The following is a 22,043-nucleotide window of genomic DNA, read 5'->3' as shown; positions in this document are numbered from 1 at the left end:
AGGGCTCTTATGATTCTAAAGACCTACGAAAGAAGCCATTTCATCCGCTGGCCCAGCAATTGGCTGACAGGCCTTGCCAAATCCCACTGACACTGCCCTCCAGCCCTGCCCACTCTAGTCTTGGCAGCCTGGGCTGCTGGCAGGACCATCCATAAACTCCATTTTATGATTCTCAATCTGAAAAGGGCAACTTGGCCTCCTTTGATCCCACCCCTGTCCTTAAAACACACACCTCTCAGCTTGAGATTGTAGTAACTGAAAGATGGGGAGGGAGAGAGGAAGGAGGTTGGGAGAGGATTCTGCTACTCCCATCTGGCATCCTCCAGCCCCTCCCTCCCTCTGGGAAGTAAACCAGGATGTAGGATGCCAGGCTGGGTGTCTGAAGATGAGGCTGCTCTGAGCACCGCTTGCTTGCCTGCCGTGCCAGGGTGGTAATGCCCGGCTGGGCGCCAAACACTGTGCTCCGTAAGTAACCACTCCCTGAGTGACCATGCCCTGCTCTGCTCTTACAAGCCAGCCCCTGCCACCCCATCTTTGTCCTCCCCAACCTCCAAGGACACATCACAACGGCTTCCATTTTAGGAAAAATAGTTTAATGGTAGGTTTGCAGCCTCTTTTCTAGGTGAGGTCCCCTTCTCAGAGGGACCTTCACACCTGTGCTCTTCCCAAGCCTGCTGGGAGGTAGCAGCCCCTCTCTAATGGGCATCCACCCACGTCTTGACGCCCACGTCTTCCTGGGAGGCCTGCTCTGGGTGGACCCATCACATGTAAGTCTTTATAAAAAGTGGGCAGAACACTACTGTGCCCCTTTTCATGGATGCCATAGGACCAGCCCACAGCCCTCTCCTACCCCTTAATTAAATAGCCCATTAAATAATGTCTTGATGCTGGCAGAGAGGAGATGCCACAGCAATGGGCCCCCCGACCTGGCCAGGCTCCCATAGCCCCAGTGCCTCCATCCTGATGGGATCTGGGCTCCACAAGAACAGCCAGGGGCATGGCCTCATCTCAGATCTGGCCAGTCCCAGGACCCCTCCCTACACAGGGGAGAGTAAGTCCAGGTGGCTCACGCTGGCACCAGGCACCCCCACAGCCATGGATGGGGGTCACCCAGGCAGTGGAGTTGGCAACTGATGGGTTACAGCTCTTGCCCGCATCAGAAGTACGTGAGGTTCTTGACGGCTCCAATCTCCAGTAACCGCTTGATGGCCAGGGCCTCTTGGGAGATGTTATGGCCTGACCCCTGAGGAGATAGCCAAGGAAGTAAACTGACAGATTCCTGGGGACCTCCCTGTGCCCACAAAAGTCTCCTTGCCCCTGCCCATGGCCCCACACCTCTTGGGAGCGCCCTTCCCCATGCTGGCTCTTGGAAGGAAGCAGAATCCATGTGGCTGAATACGGAGGACACTGGGCGGGGAGTCCAGTTCTGTCTCTCTGAATGATCTCACCATGACCCCCCTCTGGGCCCTCAGGACCACTCTCACTCACCCAGTGTCCCTCTGGTTGTCTAGTCCCTAGGCCCATCCACCCCAATCGCTCACAGACAGGGCCTCTTACCGTCATGGACTTGAGCGTAATCTGCTCATAGTAGTGAATGGTCTGCTTCTTGTTGTAGACGTCCGGGTAGCCAAAGCCAGCAATGTGCACTGAGTCGCAGAGGTGGAGGGCCAGGGTGATGGCCAACAGGCCAGTGGTGGGCTTCTGAGGGGCAAAGGGAGTAAGGCATCAGAGGCCAGAGCTCTGCGATGGAACTTTCTGCAGTCGCAGAAATGCTATTCACCTGCACTGCCCACTGTGACAGCCACAAGCCTACTAAGCATGTGGATGGGGCTAGTGGAACTGAATTTTTATTTTATTAAATTTTAATTAATTAAAGTTTAAATTTAAATAGCCACATGTGGCCAGTGGCTACCATACTGAACAGTGTAGCTCCATACATCTAGGGAAGGGTGTGGGCCTCTAGGGTTGACGACAGCAATCAGGATGACAATAATGACAAGCATCATCATAATATCTATTGCTTTTTGAGCACTTACTATGCTTCAGACACTATGTTAAGTATGTTACCTAGTATCATACATGATCTCATCCAGTCTTCACAAAAATACTTGGAGGTAGATACCTATTATTAGCCCCAATTTACAGATGAGAAGACTGAGGCTTACAAATGTCAAGCAACTCACTCAAAGGAGGGAAGGCATTTGCTCTCCTCCTTGGAAACCTCACCTTGTTTAGAAGACCTGGGGGCTCCAACACTCACTGGCTGTGTGGCCCTCTGTGAGGGTGGGCTCTCCCTTCCCTTAAAGCAGAGACAGCAATACCTTCCTTACCCACCTGTAGAGGACCTCGCTTCCTCCATCCCTAATCCATCCACAGGGAAGAGAAACCTGATATTCTAACCTTACAAATCCTGCCTTCTCAGCCCCACCAACCGGCTTTGCAGACCACTCCCATTTGGGAGCCACTCCCAGGGCCTCGTTGGGCCTCTCCATGCTGGCTTTCTCCCAGCATCCCTTCCTGAGCTCTCCTACCTTCTCACCTTCTGCCACCTGCCTGAGCCTTCATTTTTACTCTTGTTGCTCTAACCACTGAATCATCTCATCAAGTTTGGTCACATGCCATCGCCTTCTAGCCAGCTCTGCCTGGACACAGGCTCCTTAAACTTGCCAAGCTCTTCCTCCTTCCTGTACTCTGTTAAATGTACAGATGCTCCTCGATTTATGATGGGGGTTATGTCCCGATAAACCCATCATAAGTTGAAAATATCAGTAAATAGAAAATGTATTTAATTCACCCAACCTGCTGAACATCATAGCTTAGCCTAGCCTACCTTGACTGTGCTCAGAACACTTACAGTAGCTACAGTTGGGAAAAAATCATCTAACTTTTATAATGAAGTCATTATAAAGAATTTTGAATCAGAATTCAAAATTCAAAGTACAGTTTTTACTGAATGCAATTGCCATTGCACCATCATGAAATCGAAAAGTCATTAAGTCAGACCATACATAGAGACTTCTGCATTACCATCCACCCAGCTGTTCAAGCTGGAAACCTAGAACTGGTCAAAAATCTCTCAATTCCACCTGTAAAATCTATGTGGCAGCAGGTGAAATTGTAAGAGGATCCCCAATGACCCTCACCCTTGTATAATCTCCTCCCCTTTGGTGTGTGTGGAACCTGTGAATACCATGAGATACGTTAGGTCACTTTACACAGCACAGTTGACCATAAGAGGGGAGACGATCCTGATGGGCTTGACCCAACTACTCGAACCTTCAAATCTGGGTGTCAAGATCAGAGAGGGAGGAAGGCAGAGATTTGAAGCACAGGAAGGCTTCGTCATGCTGTCACTTGCTTGAAGAGGGAGGGGACATAATGGCAAGGAACATATGTGGCCTCCAAGAGCTGAGGGTAGCCCCCTACCCCAGCTGACAGCCAGCAAGGAAATGGGAACCCCAGTCCTATAAGCACTGGAACTGAAGTTACTCCAACAAGAATGAGCTTGGGAGCAAAATTTCCCCCAGAGCCTCCAGACGTCTGAGACCTCAGTCTGGCCGACAAACTGAGTTCAGCTTTGCGACACCCTAACCAGAGAACCCAGCCACACAAGCTGACTTCTGACCTACAGGACTGTGAGCCCAGGACTATGAGCCAATGCATGGGCACTGTTCTAGGTTGCCAACTTGTGGTAATTCATTAGGCAGCAATAGAAAACTAGGACAATGTCAAGTCCATCGCCTCCTTTCCTTACCAGTGCCAGGATCTGGGTTCAGGTCCTTCCCTCCCTCCACAGCCTGTCTCCCTCTGCACCCATATTTCCACGACATGAAACTCCTCCTTGTTGCCCCTCAACTCCACTTGCACTAGAACAACTCAGGGCCGGAGGAGTGGTTTGGTCTTGCCAAGGGGAATGCCTTTCCCCAGTTCTCTGCCTGATGGGCCCCGTGATCCCTCCAGGCCCAACTCCAGTACCACCTCCTCTAGGGAGAACCCAGACTGCCCCCAGTGGGCAGCGTGGACCAACTCTCTGCTGTGGCACTTTACCACTCCACAGTGCAGCCTACACGGTTACTCCACCAGACCTCATCTTCTCAGGGCAAGGAGCACGTCTTACTCACCAAGCATGCAGACTTGGGGCTGTCACTGAGTACACGACACAGGAAGTTGAATAACAGTAGATATTCAGTACAGAGTAAGATTACTCATTCCAAGTTTGGCAAATACTTATGGAGAGGCACTGTGTACCAATCTCCATGATAGGCATTTTACATAATTACTTATCTTTTTAAATCTTACAATGGCCTTAAAAGGTCAGTATCCTGTACCCTCCAGACACCAAAATAAATAAATAAATAAATAAGGTCAGTACAAGTATTATCCCCACCACACAGACAAGAAAACCGTGGCTCCCAATGGCCGAGCTGCCAAATGCCACACAGTAAGTGGTCACCACGTACAGTCCCATCTATGCCTGCTGCTTTCCTCTTCCCACACGTGTAGAAGTACCTGGGAAACTACAAAGTGAGTTAAAGCCCATCAGCTAAAGACCATCAGGGCACTGAGAGCTGAAATCAAAACCATAGCCCGAAAAGCTGTACTACGACTCCCCAGATCAGCATGCCGTACCTAACTGTGACACACGGGACACACTGTTGAAGATCAAATTCTTTTAACTGATTCAGACCAATATGTTCCAAGATAAGACCACGCGTTTAACCGTGACTCTGCATAAGTTTAAGTTGTTCCAAAGATAGACCACTGACTATTCAGAAACTCCCGATTTACAAATTCTGATCAGTGCCTGCCCAAACCATCTCCGCTCCAGCCCCAAACCCGATCCAGGCCATCTCCTCTCTCCCCACTTTGGAGATGCCCCGCAGTTCTCCAAAGTTGTGCAGCAAAAGAGTAAACCTAACTGTGGTTACGGTATGGTCCTGAAGGTCAAACGCAAGCTGCTATCTGTCATTCTCCCTCCCATGGGGTCCTCTGTGCCCTCCTAAGCCTCTAGGGACATCCCACCTACTTCCCACACAAGATCCCAACCCTCAGGCCTGGCTTCCCTGTCGCCAGCCCATCGTCACCTGCTTAACCTTGCGTGGCTGCACTGGTAGGCTCAGCAGTTTGTCAGCTGTAATCTCCATGAAGAAAGGGTTGAGAATCCGAACCTGTTTGGGGTTGACATCCCAGATGAGGGGAGGCTGTTTCCAGAAACCCTTTCGTACCTAGGGGAGGGTGTTAGAAGGGAGAGACAGGAGTGGGTGAAGACCTGTTTCTCAAGTCCAACCCAGTGGTCCTCAGCCAGGGGAGGGGTCCAAGTGATGGAAAGGCCTTCGGGAGTGCAGGGAGAGAGGAAGGGAGTGCAGCCTATGGCAAGGATGGGAAGGGAGAGACAGGAGAAAGGGCACCCCAAGAGGAGGCCAGGTGATCAGGTGTGCAGAACGTGGGTTCCAGCCACAGCCCATTTCCAAGAATATCCAAACAGGTAGAAGGGGTTCGAGTTTTAGGGTGTCTAGACACTTGGCAAAAATGCCAGATTGGGTAGATCAGCATCCAATAGGATGGCAAAGAGATGTAGTAGACTCTTTCTAGGGATGTCTGGAAAGGTTCAGGACTTGCTCTCCTAACCTGCCCCCTGCCTGCAGATGACTGCTGGAGCTTCTTCTGCTCCAGCTTCTCACAGGCAGACACACATTCTGGCAGCCGTCCTGGCCCAGACAGCCCTTGCGCATGGGGTGCCTTCGGCTGCCACCACCTGACTCCTGTGGGCTCTTGTGCCCAGCTGCTGGGACCACTTCTTGGAAGCCCTCCAGAACACCACCCTGGGTGGCAAGCCTAAGGCACAGACTGCTAGGATCCCAGCTCATGCCAGCCCCTCACAGGCTCTTTAGGATTACACGGCAGATATCATGGAGGGGGAGGCTTCGGACACTGTCTCCATCCCCAGGCCTTGGACCCCACCTGCTCCCCCACTTACCCGCCTCTTATCACTCAGAATGGTCTCAATCCAGTGGAAGTCCATTGCCTTGAAAGCTACCAGGACGAGGAGTGTGTCCGGGTTGTTCTCCACTTTGGGGTTGAAGTGGGCGGATTCAGGGTAGAAGAGACGCATGGTGGTCTTGGAGCCTACGTCACCCTCATAGCCAGCCACTGGGGCGTTGTTCAATCTGTGTGGTGGAGGAGGCCCATCACTGGAGCCCCACTGGGCCTGTCTACAGTGCCCCGTGTGGGACACCTGACTCTCAAACAGAAGCGGGAAGGGCCAGTGCTACATACCTGATGACCACATTGTACTTGTTGATGGCATCTCCCAGCGAGCTGTTCCGCAGCCGGTGCCCGTTCCCCACCACCACGCAGCGGCGGCACTTGAGGCTGCCATAGGAAGAGCAGTGATCAAACCCAGAGACGACCCCTGCACCCTTTCATTCTCACTGTCCTGGATCTACCTGGGCCCCCATGTCCCCTGGGCCCTGTGGAGCAGGCATTGCCAAGTGGTCCTGCTCATGGTCACGCTGACTCTGCAGCTCTGGGCTTTCAAGGGAGAGGAAGCCAAGCAGAACACAGAAGAGAGGGGAGCGGAGGGAGGGCATATGGGGGTGCCAATAAGAAACCCCACTGCAGAGCCCCTCGCCTGCAACCCAGGCCCGCCCGTTGCCACAGCGATACCCTCAGCGGCCTCTGCCTGCTAGGTTCCTGCCTGTAAGACCAGGCTAGGTTGCTGTGGGGACTGGCGTCCCTGAATCCCCTGGAGACAGGCACGCTAGGAAGGAGGGTCAAACTGGCCACAGGGGACCAGCGACAGGAAGGCTCCCTAGGATGGTGCTGGGCCGTGTCTATGTCACACTGGGGCAGGCAAGAAGAGAAACTGCCCAGCCTTGAGCAGCAGGAGAGTTTCCTTACCTCTGGATGCTCTCGGGTATGGAGTAGCTGGTGATGGCTAGCACCCGGAGGAGCAGGTCTTCTACACAATGAGCAAGATGGAAAGATTGACACGAAAGCCAGCATCTGAAGCCTGCCTTTTTCCTCCCCTGACCCTGGGACCTGAGCCTGGCTCAAAACATGGGCACTAGGGCCGTGGTCAACAAAGACCAGGAAGCAATGTGGCCACCGAGAGCCCATTGTTCCTACTGAGCCAGGTGGGAACTTACCACTCCCCTTGGTCCCGTAGGGCAGCTCATAGGCAGACGGTGTCTTGACCCAGAAATAATCCTTAAGCTGCAGGAAGATGGGTTGATCTCGAGAGGAGCTGCACAGAGGTAAAAGCCAGGTGAGGGCGAAAAAGGGATTAATCTTGATGTCAGAAGGAGGGCCAGCTGTGTGACTAATATTATACGGCCTCTCCTTCCCTCCCTGGCTGTCCACCAGCACAGCCCCTCCCTCCAGCTGAGGACCCCACCCTGTGGACCCCTCCATCCCAGCTCACCCCAAAGTCTGCCCCACCCCCATCCTCATGTACTTACTTGCCAAAGAGTTTAGAGGCCTGCCTCTCTGCCTCACCCTGGAGGCACGGCTCCTTCTTCTCTGGGATGGGAAAATAAAAACTGGAGACAGAAAAGGAGAGGAGGCAGTCGGACCCAGTGGCCCAGGGGTACAGGGGCCAGCATCAGGAAGCCTCAATCTTCCCCCATGGTGCTAAAGAGGGACTTATAGGGTGGAATCATCTCCACCCAAATTCTACTTTGAACCCAAATCATTGAGGATCCAGCTCCTCCTGCCCCTGTACTCCTTGGGTGAGGGCCTGGGGAGTCATCCCAGACCCTACCACCATCCACCCTCATGGAAGGTTCCACACTAGCTAGCAGTCGAAGAGGAGAGGTCGTGCTCCAGCTCTCGGAACCCTCCTGCCCTACTAGGTCCCCCACCCCATGACCCTCAATCCCTAAGCCCCATCCCCAAGAAGAACCAATGGAAGAACATGGAAATCATACTCACAGCTCAATGTACCTGTCTTCTCGGGAGATGGAATACCACACCATGACAACCAGGACCAGAGCCAACATGGCCAGGATCTTCCAGCCTGCAAGGCACATGCACAGAGGAGCTGGAGGCAGAAACAGGCAGCTACAGCACAGTCCACCTTCTCACTTTCCCCATCCTGGGCCCTTGCAGCCCCCAACTCAAGCAGATGCAGCCCCTGGCCCTCTCCCAGCCCTAGATCAGGGCTTGGACCTGAGTGTTTCTATTGTCCTTCAAGATGAAGAGAGGGGCCCCAAGCTCCCTGCCTGTCCTTCCACAGCCCCCAGGGGGGCCCAGGATGCTGCCGAAGACTGCTTCTGGAGGCCCATCTGGAGAGAGCTCTTGGACAACACTCACGGGACTTGCTGCTCATGTTTCTCAGCAGGTAGCAGGATTCCTGGGGAGAGCTGTCATCCCGGCTGCCTCGGGCCACCTAGGAAGTAAGAGACAAAGGTGTCTGTCTGGTCGGCTCCACAAACACTCCTGCCTAGACACTAGAGCAGGACACACCTACCATCCATCCCTTCCCTCCTCCAGAAAGCACGAAGCTGCTCCCGGGGGCGGCCATCGCGAGAGCGACCTTTCTCACCCTGGACATCCTCCTGACCCCTCAAAGGGAAGCATCAGGGATCTAGGTGGGTCCCTGCCACAGAGAGAGAACCAAGGTTCCAGCTCTCAAAGATTAGGTCCCAGGCCAGACTGGCCCACTCCAGCCTCTCTGCTGTGGTTCCCCTCACTGTCCTCCTCTGCATGTTGATTAGGAAGGGCCAGCTCCAGGGGCCAGGTGGTACCTCTACCCACTTTTGACATGAAAGTTAAGCTAGCATACTACAAGGGCTTGATTCATATCCTACCCAGCTGAAGTTTACCTATTCTCCACCACCCAAGGCATCCATAGGTCTGACCGCTGCCCCCTCTCTCATCAATCTCCCATGACTCCAGCAAAAGGTCCACTCAGGCCGGAGACTGGGACTGAAGGTGGGGCTATGCGATGATGCTCACGAGGTTCCTCTGGCCCTCCTAGACTCTGACCTCATAAAAACAGTGCTGAAGTTCCCCACCCAAGGCGTGAGGCAAGGTCAGTGAAGGAAGTGTGTTTGAACAGGGAGGGCAGGGACTGGGAGGTCAAAAGGAGTCAGGAGATGTTTCTGCTGAGGGCAAAGTCCAGCAAGGTATGGGCTGGGCCATGGGAAGGGGTGGGCTGCTGCATGCTCATGAGCACAGCCTCCTAACCATCACCACTCAGCCAGGCAGGGCCACTCTGCTGAGTTACCACGGAAGAAATGTCTGCAGCTCCCACGGCCACACGAAGCAGCACAGGACGCCGAGCGTCAGTTTCTTCCATGCCGCCATGTTTCCCTAGGTGATTGATCTGGGCCAGAAAAATCACCTGGGCCACTTACTAAAAACACACATTCCAGGACCCTCCACTGGAGACTGCCTCTGTCAGCCCAGGGTGGGGCCTGGGATGGGCATTTTCACAAGCAGCCCAGGCAATCCTTAGGTCAATAGGGAAGGGGAGGGGAGCGCTAGCGTTTGTGCTCTCAGGGATATGTGAACAACCCTCCACTATTTCTCGGGGGCGGGGGGCAGCATCTGGACGAGGCCTGGTATTTGATACAAATCATAAATTAACGATCCCGAACACTGTCCTATTATGGAGTCAGTGCTCTGGGACATTCCCCAGGCTCCCCTCTTGAGTCCAGAAACACTGAAGAATGAGAGTCTTGAATCGGGGGAGAGACAAGGTGGGGACCAGAGTAAGGACTTCCTCAGCAGGGTCAGTAGCACCCATCACCAAAGCCCGAAGGGGATGGAGGATGACCCTGTCCTCTAAAGTAAAGTCACAGATTTGTAACCAGAAGTCTCCAGTTAAAGTCACTGTACCAGTGACTCCCCTGACCACTCTTCCAAAGTGGCATGGCTTCCCTGCCCCCCACAGCAACCTCCACCACATGGCTCTCTTTAGCCCCATCAGAGTACTTCTCTGACCTGTAATTAGCTTAGTTACTTATTTGTTTGCTTTCTGTCTGTCTTCTCCATTGGAATAGAAGCTCTGTGGCGGTCGGGGCTGGCCAGTTACCTCAAGTCAAGGGTTCAGATCCCAAATCTCGTACTGGCAAGCCACAAAAAAAATAAAAATAAAAAAATAAAAAAATAAAAAAACATTAGGTTTCAAGATGGCGGAGGCTGCGGCGGTTGGCGCGGAGTAGCTGAGGTGGAAAAGGCGGCCACTGGGCCTCAGGCAGCCGGGAAATTTGTGGACTTTCCTCTTGCCATCTCTTAAGGGAGGACCGCTGCTGCTGGCCGGTCGTGGGGGGTGACTGCCACTTTGCCCCCGGCAGGAGAGGCTGCCTCATTTACAGGCAACAGCTTTGAAGTGTGGAGCAGGAAAAGAACTGTTTCTTAGCTGCAAAAGCGAGTCTCGAAACAGGGAACATGGCGCCAGGGCTGCTGTGGATGCAGCCAGGATCCTGGAGGCCGGGGCCGCGCTGAAGGCGGCCAGCTGCCCTATTCAGGATTCGAGGTTTCAGGCCGGCATTAAAGAAGATTCCTGGGAGCACCCGAGCCGCGCCGCTACTGAACAGCCCGAGGCGGCAGCGGCCGAGAACAGGGAAGGTGACAAACCAGAGACAGAGAGTGAACACCCGACCTGGCACAACCCTGTGAGTGAGCCCTGGCCCAGCTCTGTTCGGGGGGATTACGCCCACCCAGCTCCCGCCTGCATCACCAGGCCACTCACCGCCCCGGGGCTGCCTCCATTTTCCCAGGTGCGGGCAGCTTCGCCCGGCTCAGCCGTCACTGAGCCTTCCCACTTGCTTGGCCCGGCGTGGGGCTTTCCGGAGCCTGCGGACCGGCCTCCCCTCCCACTCCCTCCGCGGTTCTCTGGCAGGGCTGGTGGTGGGGAGCGTCCCCGGCCAGTGTCGGGAGGGCAAGGAAGTACGGGCGGGCCGACTGTCACTCCACCACACCCTGGACTCCGGCCCCCAGTAAACTTCCTGTTACTGGGAGGCAGATACCATCTCTGCAGCCACCAGTTCGGAAAAAAGCCTAACCAATCTCTGGTTGGGAATAGTGTGATAGGAGAGTTCCCAGGTCCACTTGAACCTGCCGGAGAGCAGGCTGCAGGTGGGCGCTAGATTCGGTCTGTGCCGGGGGGATACAAAGGTGAACAAGACCCGAGAAAGATCTACACAGTGCTACAAAGGCACCCAGAGAGACCGGTCTTCTGTGCCTAGCAGAAACCCGGTAGACTTCCTGGGCGAGGCGGTGCCAAGCAGGATCTTGAAGCCCCAGCTGATAGAAGAGGGGCGCAGAAGACACGCCCCAGCCCAGCACAGTGCGCACAGAGTGGGGAGACGTGCGACCTGGGAGGCGGAGACTTGACAGAAACCACACACCCTGTGGGGTCGCCACTGCACGATCCAACAGCCTGGGCCAGAGCACACGGAACAGGGAAAAGTCCTGCACAGGAAGTGAAAGCTCAACAGAGATCACACACCCTGTGGTACATGATCCACCAGCCCAGCAGAGTCCAAGCTGACCAGAAAGGTGGCTCCCCCGAGAAGCCTAAGACCCGAGGCAACCACACACACAAGGCACTAGAGGCCAACTGAGCAGTCACGGAGGGAGCCATACGAAATTGGCAACCACAGCAACATCCTAGTCATTAGTCTCAAACCGGTGGACTGTGAAACCCACTGCCACAATGAATAAACACCAAAAAAAAAGATACCAGAAATACAAAAAATCAAGAAAGGACACCACCAAAAGTTAATAAATTTCAAACTCTAGATCCTATAGAACAAGAAGCCACTGAAATAACTGACAAGGAATTTCGAGTGATAATTCTAAGGAAACTGAATGAGATACAAGAAAACTCAGCTAGACATCATGATGAAATGAGGAAAAGTATACAGGATCTGAAAGAGGAAATGTACAAAGAAATCAATGTCCTGAAAAAAAATGTAGCAGAACTTGCTGAACTGAAGAAGTTTTTCAGTGAAATAAAAAACACAACAGAGAGTTTAACCAGCAGGCTTGTCGAAGTTGAAGAGAGAACCTCTGAACTTGAAGATGGGCTGTTTGAAATAACACAAGCAGACAAAAAGAAAGAAAAAAGAATCAAGGACATGGAAGAAAATCTGAGAGAGATATCAGACAACCTCAAGCGCTCAAATATCCGAGTCATGGGTATTCCAGAAGGGGAGGAAAATGGAGATTCCATTGAAAACATATTCAACAAAATAGTGGCAGAAAACTTCCCAGGTATAGGAAAAATCACAGACCTTCAGATCCAGGAAGCTCAACAATCTCCAAACGTATTCAACCCAAAAAGGCCTTCTCCAAGTCATGTCATGGTCAAATTGGCAAAACTCAGAGACAAAGAGAGAATCTTAAAAGCTGCAAGAGAGAAGCGTCAAATCACCTATAAGGGAGCCCCAATCAGGCTAACATCAGACTTCTCATCACAAATCCTAAAAGCTAGAAAGGAATGGGATGATATTTTCAAAATACTAAAAGACAAAGATTGCCAGCCAAGAATACTCTACCCTGCAAGGCTATCTTTCCGAAATGAAGGGCAAATAGTATATTTCTCAGACAAACAAAAACTGCGAGAGTTCACTACTACATGACCACCCTTACAAGAAATCCTCAAGGGAATACTGGGTTTGGTTCCTGAAAAATAACTACCACTGCCATAAAAACCTAAGAAAAATCAATACCCACTAGTATAATAAAAATGGCATCCATGAAGAGAAAACAAGCAAACAAAAACACTATCTACAACCTAAGGAACCCACAAACACAGAAACCAAACAGTAAATCAGAAAGCAAGGAACAAAAGACACCTAAGACAGCCAAACAACCAATAAAATGCTAGGAATAAATCAACACCTTTCAATAACAACTCTTAATGTAAAAGGCTTAAATTCCCCAATTAAAAGACACAGACTGGCTGACTGGATCAAAAAGGAGGACCCAACTATATGCTGCCTACAAGAGACCCACCTCACCCATAAAGATTCACACAGACTAAGAGTGAAAGGATGGAAAAAGATTTACCATGCAAACAGAAAAGAAAAACGAGCTGGAGTAGCTATTCTTATATCTGACAAAATAGACTTTAAACTAAAAACCATAAAAAGAGACAATGAGGGACACTACTTAATGATAAAAGGACTGATCCATGAAGAAGACATAACAATCATAAATATGTACGCACCCAATGTTGGAGCAGCCAGATTTATAAAACAAACTCTATTAGACCTAAAGAAGGAAATAGACAGTAATACCATAATAGCACGGGACCTGAACACCCCACTGTCAATATTAGACAGATCATCTAGGCAAAGAATCAGCAGAGAAACACAAGATCTAAACAAGACTCTAGACCAATTGGAATTGGCAGATATCTACAGAACATTCCACCCAACAACCTCAGAATATTCATTCTTCTCAGCAGCACATGGATCATTCTCCAGGATAGATCACATATTAGGTCACAAATCAAGTCTCAACAAATTTTAAAAAATTGGAATTACCCATGTATCTTCTCAGACCACAATGGATTAAAACTAGAAATTAATAACAAACGAAACTCTGGAAACTATACAAACACATGGAAATTAAACAGCATTCTACTTAATGACATATGGGTCCAAGAAGAAATCAAGCAGGAAATCAAAAAATTTATTGAAACTAATGAAAACAATGATACATCATACCAAAACCTGTGGGATACTGCAAAAGCAATATTGAGGGGGAAATTTATTGCATTAAATGCTCACTTCAGAAGAATGGAAAGATGGCAAGTGAACAACCTAACACTTCACCTTAAAGAACTAGAAAAACAAGAACAATCCAAACCTAAAGTTAGCAGACGGAAAGAAATCATTAAGATCAGAGCAGAACTGAATGAAATTGAAAACCAAAAAACAATTCAAAAGATCAACGAATCAAAAAGTTGGTTTTTTGAAATGATAAATAAAATTGACAAACCATTAGCATGGCTAACAAAAAAAAGAAGAGAAAAGACTCAAATAACAAAAATTAGAAATGAAAAAGGCGATATTACAACTGATTCATCTGAAATACAAGGAATCATTCGAGACTACTATAAACAACTATACGCCAACAAATTTGAAAATCTGGAGGAAATGGATAAATTTCTGGACACACACAAGCTCCCAAAACTGAACCATGAAGACGTAGAAAATTTGAACAGACCAATAACAATAAAGGAGATTGAAGCTGTTATCAGAAGGCTCCCAACAAAGAAAAGCCCAGGACCAGATGGATTCACAGCAGAATTTTACCAAACATTCAAAGAGGAATTGACACCGATTCTTTACAAACTATTCCAAAAGATTGAAACGGACGCAAATCTCCCAAACTCATTCTATGAAGCAAACATCATCCTGATACCAAAACCAGGTAAAGATATAACCAAAAAAGAAAACTACAGGCCGATATCCTTGATGAATATAGATGCAAAAATCCTCACTAAAATACTAGCAAACAGAATACAGCAACACATACGAAAAATTATTCATCACGATCAAGTGGGATTCATCCCAGGGATGCAAGGTTGGTTCAACATACGCAAATCAATAAATGTGATACACCATATTAATAAACTCAAACACAAGGACCATATGATCATCTCTATACATGCTGAAAAAGCATTTGATAAAGTTCAGCACTCATTCATGACAAAGACCCTCTATAAGTTAGGTATAAAGGGAAAGTATCTCAACATAATTAAAGCCATATATGACAAACCCACTGCCAATATCATCCTGAATGGGGAAAAGCTGAAAGCTTTCCCTTTAAGAACAGGAACTAGACAAGGATGCCCACTCTCACCACTCCTATTCAACATAGTGTTGGAAGTACTAGCCAGAGGTATCAGAGAAGAGAAGGAAATAAAGGGCATCCAGATTGGAAAAGATGAAGTCAAACTGTCCCTGTTTGCAGATGACATGATCCTATATATCGAACAGCCTAAAACCTCTACAAAAAAACTCTTGGAATTGATAAATGATTTCAGCACAGTAGCAGGATACAAAATCAACACACAAAAATCAGTAGCATTTCTTTTCTCCAATAGTGAACATGCAGAACGAGAAATCAAGAAAGCCTGCCCATTTACAATAGCCACCAAAAAAATAAAATACTTAGGAATTGAGTTAACCAAGGAGGTGAAAAATCTCTATAATGAGAACTACAAACCACTGCTGAGAGAAATTAGAGAGGATACAAGAAGATGGAAAGATATCCCATGCTCTTGGATTGGAAGAATCAACATAGTGAAAATGTCCATACTACCCAAAGTGATATACAAATTCAATGCAATCCCCATCAAAATTCCAAAGACATTTTTCTCAGAAATGGAAAGAACTATCCAGACATTTATATGGAACAATAAAAGACCACGCATAGCCAAAGCAATGCTGAGCAAAAAAAATAAAGCTGGAGGCATAATACTACCTGACTTTAAGCTATACTACAAAGCTATAATAACCAAAACAGTATGGTACTGGCATAAAAACAGACACACTGACCGATGGAATAGAATAGAGAATCCAGAAATCAACCCACACACTTACTGCCATCTGGTCTTTGACAAAGGCACCAAGCCTATTCACTGGGGAACGGACTGCCTCTTCAGCAAATGGTGCTGGGATAACTGGATATCCATAGGCAGGAGAATGAAACTAGATCCATACCTCTCACCGTATACTAAAATCAACTCAAAATGGATTAAGGATTTAAATATACACTCTGAAACAATAAAACTTCTTAAAGAAAACATAGGAGAAACACTTCAGGAAATAGGACTGGGCACAGACTTCATGAATACGACCCCAAAAGCACGGGCAACCAAAGGAAAAATAAACAAATGGGATTATATCAAACTAAAAAGCTTCTGCACAGCAAAAGAAACAATTAACAGAGTTAAAAGACAACCAACAGAGTGGGAGAAAATATTTGCAAAATATACATCTGACAAAGGATTAATATCCAGAATATATAAGGAACTCAAACAACTTTACAAGAAGAAAACAAGCAACCCAATTAAAAAATGGGCAAAAGAGCTAAGTAGGCATTTCTCTAAGGAAGATATACAAATGGCCAACAGACATATGAAAAAATGCTCAACATCACTCAGCATCCGGGAAATGCAAATCAAAACCACACTGAGATACCATCTAACCCCAGTTAGGATGGCTAAAATCCAAAAGACTCTGAACGATAAATGCTGGCGAGGTTGCGGAGAAAAAGGAACTCTCATACATTGTTGGTGGGATGGCAAAATGGTGCAGCCTCTATGGAAAATGGTATGGAGGTTCCTCAAACAATTGCAGATGGATCTACCATACGACCCAGCTATCCCACTGTTGGGAATATACCCAGAGGAATGGAAATCATCAAGTCGAAGGTATACCTGTTCCCCAATGTTCATCGCAGCACTCTTTACAATAGCCAAGAGTTGGAACCAGCCCAAATGTCCATCATCAGATGAGTGGATACGGAAAATGTGGTACATCTACACAATGGAATACTACTCAGCTATAAAAACGAATGAAATACTGCCATTTGCAACAACATGGATGGACCTTGAGAGAATTATATTAAGTGAAACAAGTCAGGCACAGAAAGAGAAATACCACATGTTCTCACTTATTGGTGGGAGCTAAAATTTAATATATAAATTCACACACACACACACACACACACACACACACACACACACACACACAAACCGGGGGGGGGGAAGAAGATATAACAACCACAACTACTTGAAGTTGATACGACAAGCAAACAGAAAGGACATTGTTGGGGGGGAGGGGGGAAGGGAGAAGGGAGGGAGGTTTTGGTGATGGGGAGCAATAATCAGCCACAATGTATATCGACAAAATAAAACTTAAAAAAATAAATAAATAAATAAATAAATACATAAATAAATAAATAAATAAATAAATAAATAAAAGAGGCATAAAGAATAAAAAAAAAAAAAAAACTTCACTATTGTCTCAGTTTAAGATATTGCCACAGACATGCCAACCTTCACCAACCACCACCCTGATCAGTCAGCAGCCACCAACATGGAGACAAGACTCTACACCAGCAAAAACATTACAACGTGCTAAAGACTCAGATGATCCTTAGCATTTTTGAGCAATAAAGTATTTTTAAATTTAAAAAAAATAATAATAATAATAAATAAATAAATAATAAAAAATTTAAAAAATTAAAAAACATTAAATAAAAAAGCTCTGTGGGAGTCGGAATCGGGTCTGTCCTGTCCCCAGCTCTAGCCTAGCATCTAGCATGCTGTGTGGCACAGAGCAGAGGGTGTCAGAAAGTATGAAATAAATAGCATGTTGGGTTACCGTGGATGAGCGTCTCCCTCTCTGACCCTCAGTTTCCTCAGCTGTCCAACTGGGAAGATGGTCCAATAAATGCCTGCTGCTCAATATATATTTATTAGATCAGCAGCATGGGCATCACAGGGACCCTTATTAGAGATGCAATCACAGGGCCCCTCCAGGGCCACAAAATCAGAATCTTCATTGGAACACGATCCCCTGGTGATTCATAGGCACAATCAAGTTTGAGAAGCACTGGTCAAGACTGATGCTCTTAACCACAGCTGTACGATATCGCCTCAGGTACTAAAACAACTTAAAAAAAAAAAAAATTAGTATCTGGGTCCCACACTTAGAAACTGAGTTAATTGGTTTAGCCCAGCAATGGAATTTGCTTAAGCATCCCAGGAGATTCTCATGTGCAGCCAAGGTTGAGAACCACTGGTCTGGATGATCTGAGAGCAGACTTCCCAACCTTGATGTGCACATTCTGACTCAGCAGGATGGGTGGGACCTGAAGGTCTGCATTCTAACCAGCTCCCAGGAGGGGCCCTGCTGCTTGGTTGGGGCCACACTCTGTGCTGCAAAGCTGTGAACCCGCAACCTGCCAGCTCTCGCATTCCATGACTTTCTGAACTGCACCCTCTCCCACCCTCCTTCCTCTTTCAACCTTCCTCTCGTGACCAGGATTTACTCTTCTCCTTCATCTCCCTTGGCTGCACAATGCAATGACCTGAGGAATTTTTAAATGTACAGATATCCAGGCTCCACTCTTCAAAATTTTTATTTAATTGGTTAGAGGCGGGGCCCAGGCATTACTAGTAAAAAGCAAAACAAGCAAACAAAAACACCCCGTCTGCAATTCTAACACGTAGCCAAAATAGAAAACATTATACAGAGCACGTTCCACAGTAAATGAAAGACAAATACTCAGCCACCCTGCAGGCCTGACCTCAAGGGAAGAGACCTTTGGCAGTCAATGGTGAGCAATAAGACAACTAGCCCTTCTTCAACCTCTTCCTCAGTAAGGTTCTGCATTGATGTGTCTTTATTACAAAACTGTGCCGCTGTTGTGCTAAGCGGACTGGCTAATCTTAGGGCTTGCTCCAAAATACCCAGTCAGGGGACTTAATGAGCCCACCCCTTCCCTGTGTTGAGCCATGCTGAGAGACTGCTCAGTGGCCCAGCTCCTGGGTATAAAAGGGCAGCAGAAAAGTCACAGGAGGGGACCTGGATAGGAAAGCAGGTATGTAATCCATTCATGTCCAAAGTGCACCAGTCTCTACCTATAAGCAGCTGCCAAGGAGATGGGCTCACCCAACCTACTAGGCCAAGCTGACCTGGGCAGGAAGGCTATCTGCTCTCTTGGTGCTCTGCCAAGAACCAAGGTGTCCCTGGCTGAAGTGACTGCTGAGCCCTGTCACGGAACTCGCTGAAGGGCAGAACTGGGGGCAGGAGTGAAGAAATCAGGCCCAGTGGACGCAGGGACCATGCCTTGCGCTGCTCCAGCACTCACCGCCAAGCACACAGAAAGCACTCAGCAGGAACCCACCGAGCCAAGAAGAGCAGAGCTAGGTGTGCCCTCAGGGGCACGCAGGATGCCAGGCCCCTCAGAGCCTCTGGACCCAACAGAGGGATAGGATGGCATAATGTTCTGGAGAAGGGGTCTGGGAAGACCGGGGGTGCAGAAGCCCAGGGTCTACTCATTGGTTCTGTGATCTTAAGTGAGTCACTTAATCCTACTGTCCCTCAGTTGTGCAGAGAAAACTTGGAGCCACCTAACTGCCTGCCACCTCTAGACTCACCTACTGCTCTTCCTCCCTCCAGATGCTTCCTCCTCAACATGGGATCCCTCCTCTCCCCTTTCCAGAATTGTCCCAGTCAATGACTCCCTTTGCCCCAGGTCTTCCATCTCTCCTTCCCTCTCTCTCTGACTTTTAAACATACTCGAGTCTCCCTCTTCCTAAAAAAAACAAAAAAACAACCAACAAACCTGTCTCCACCTTAACCTACACCTGCATCTCCCTCCTTTCCTCCACTCCTTCCCCCACCCCCATACCATTCCCTCCACCCTTATTCTCTTGCTGAAATTCCTCTTGCTGAGGCCATCAGTGGCCTCCTAATCCCAAACCCGAGAAGGGTCTATTTTCGATCTTCCCCAGATGCTGAGGCCTTTGACGCTGTTGGCCATGCCGATTTCTTTGTCTTCTGAGTCAAGACTCTCCAGGATTCCCTCCTTCCTCCAGGACAGTCACTACACCAGCTCTAATTCCTTTGCTCACCCTTTAAATGCTGGCCTTCTCCCTTGAGCCTCTGCCCTTCCCCTGCCATATGTTTTCAGATGACAAGTTCACTCATTCTCAGAAGTTAAACACTTCATACACTGATGATTTGAATGCTCTATGTTCAGCCCTAATTTCTCTCCCAAGTTCTGTCCTAATATGTCCCATTTTCTTTTTTTATTTTAAATATGACTGGTAAGGGGATCTTAACCCTTGACTTGGTGTTGTCAGCACCACACTCTCCCAAGTGAGCTAACTGGCCATCCCTATATAAGGATCCAAACCTGTGGCCTTGGTGTTATCAGCACCGCACTCTCCCAAGTGGGCCACGGGCCAGCCCCTATATGTCCTATTTTCTATGCAGGCAATTTTAAATTTTTCAAACTAAAGAACATGTCCCCAGCTAGACTCATCTCTCCCCACTCCCCCAACCCACATATTATCATCAACTTAGTCCCCAACACCTCCCTCTCTTTCACACTCCCCCACAACTGGTTACTAAATATTATCATTCTATCCCCAGTTGCTCATTCTAGCAAATGCTTGCTAAGCTGCTCCCCATATGCTGGCATTGTGGGAGGCACTGGGATGCCAGGCTTTATAAAACTCAGCCACAATGTAAAGACCACATAGTCTAGACCCTCAGACCTACTTCAGAATGTGGCCCTCCATCTGCCCTTCCTGAGCCATGGCCTGATTCTAGATCCCTCCACAAGTCACAGGCTTCCTAACTGGTCTCTTTACCACAAGTCTTTCCTCACCCAAGCCCCTTCTTTGGAACTGCCAACACGGTATCTGTTTAAGAAATGATATGTATCAAACCACCCTCCTGCTCTAATTGCTCTCTGCTCCATAAATGAGAAGCCAAAGCTCCTTAGCAGGAAACCAGGGCCCTTCAAACTCAGGTCACAGCCCTGCAGACATATCTCCTACCTTCTTGCCAAGCACACTAAAGAAGCCACCTTTTCCTTTCCACCCCATGACCTTCCACACCCCTGCCTCTGCCCAGGCTTGACCTTCATTAGGATACCTACTATGGTTTGAATGTGTCCCCCAAAGTTCACATGTTGGAAACAATCCCCTCTCCAAAATAGCAGTGTTGGGAGGTGGGATCTAATAAGAGGTGATTAGGTCATGAGGGTTCTACTCTCATGAATGGATTAATGCTGATATCATGGGAGTGGGTTCCTTATAAAAGAATGATTCAGCCCCCTCTTGGTCACTCTTTTTTCCTTTCTTTCTCTCTCCCTTCCATTTTCCACCATGGAATAATGCAGCAAGAAGTCCCTCAACAGATGTGGCCCCTCAGCAAGTGGTTATGATCAGAATGTTGGTAGAACTGTGGACAGTAAATGCAATTCTGATGAAGTCTCAGATGGAAATGAGAAACAAGGTATTGAATACTGGAGTAAAGGCCATCCTTTTTACAAAGTAGCAAAGAAGTTGGCTGAATTATGTCTGTGTTCTAAAACTTTATGAAAGGCAGAATGTAACAGCAATGAACTAGGATACCCAGTGGAAGAATTACCTAAGCAGCAAAACATGTAGGCTACTGTGCAGCTTCTTTCAGCTGCATATAGTAAAATGTGAGAAGAAAAAATGATTTAAAGGTGGAATTTACAATTAAAAGGGTAACAGAACTTAGGGACTGGAAGGATTCTCAGCCTGGTTGTGTGGTAGAGAATAAAAGCATTCTCTGGAGAGAAAACCAAGGGTGTGGCCAAGCTACCATTTGATAAAATTAGTACGAACTATTTGATAAAGAGGTTAGTATTGGCATAGAGTATGGCCATGGCACTGTTTGATAAGAAAATTAGTATTCCTCAGGACAATGGGAGAATGACCCTGAAGGCACTCTGGAGATTACCTGTGCTGCCCTCCCACCCCACCCCAAGACCCGGAGTGCCAAGGAGAAGAAAACATATCAAAGGAGAGGCCCAGGGAGCCCTTGGGGCCTTAGAGCTCACTGCCCAGGGTCACCTCCACTATCTGCTTGTCATATTCTGCAATCAAGTGCAGTATTCCTCAGCCACTCTCAGCTGCCCCATGTGGGGCTTGACCCACCTCTCCAGAAGTTGCAAGCATAAGTCTTGGCAGTGTTCATATGGTGCTAATTCTGAAGGCATGCAGAATGCAAGAGCTGTGGAGGCATGGCTTCCTCCACCTAGATTTCAAAGAATGTCATGGATAGCCTGGGGGCCCAAGCAGAGACTTGTAGCAGGGATGGGGACACCAGAGAGAGCACCTAGTAGGGCAATGCCCTGTAGGACTGTGGTGTCAGAGCTGCCACAGAGAGTTCCCACTGGCCTAATGGAGCTGTGGGGGTAAGGTCATCCCAAGACCCCAGAACTGTAGGACTACCGGCGTATAGCACCATCCTGGAAGAGCTTCAGGCATGACACTCCAACCTGTGAGAGCTGCCTGAGCC

At 48.4% G+C, this 22,043-nt stretch overlaps 1 protein-coding gene across 2 annotated transcripts in view; it reads right to left on the bottom strand.

Moving 5' to 3' along the window:
- Positions 1–602: 602 nt before the first annotated feature.
- The window catches only part of ST3GAL4 (ST3 beta-galactoside alpha-2,3-sialyltransferase 4), a 47,028-nt gene continuing 25,587 nt past the window's right edge, over positions 603–22,043 (bottom strand). Inside the window, exons 2-11 of one of the 2 annotated variants that reach the window (XM_063093731.1) lie at positions 8,314–8,389; positions 7,933–8,017; positions 7,461–7,541; positions 7,149–7,246; positions 6,901–6,961; positions 6,277–6,372; positions 5,978–6,167; positions 5,085–5,225; positions 1,558–1,701; positions 603–1,243 (exon numbers count right to left, since the gene is read on the bottom strand). In XM_063093731.1, coding sequence (XP_062949801.1) covers positions 1,157–1,243; positions 1,558–1,701; positions 5,085–5,225; positions 5,978–6,167; positions 6,277–6,372; positions 6,901–6,961; positions 7,149–7,246; positions 7,461–7,541; positions 7,933–8,017; positions 8,314–8,329 — 999 coding nt within the window. In that variant the 5' untranslated portion in view covers positions 8,330–8,389 and the 3' untranslated portion in view covers positions 603–1,156. Of the gene's footprint in view, positions 1,244–1,557; positions 1,702–5,084; positions 5,226–5,977; positions 6,168–6,276; positions 6,373–6,900; positions 6,962–7,148; positions 7,247–7,460; positions 7,542–7,932; positions 8,018–8,169; positions 8,235–8,313; positions 8,390–22,043 lie in introns of those variants that run through there. The other variant, XM_063093732.1, reaches the window with a different exon arrangement.

The sequence above is a fragment of the Cynocephalus volans genome, chromosome 4, assembly GCF_027409185.1.
Source record: "Cynocephalus volans isolate mCynVol1 chromosome 4, mCynVol1.pri, whole genome shotgun sequence".
Classification (NCBI taxonomy): domain Eukaryota; kingdom Metazoa; phylum Chordata; class Mammalia; order Dermoptera; family Cynocephalidae; genus Cynocephalus; species Cynocephalus volans.
The sequence above is the reverse complement of the archived record's forward strand: the minus strand, read 5'-3'. Positions and strand labels throughout refer to the sequence as shown.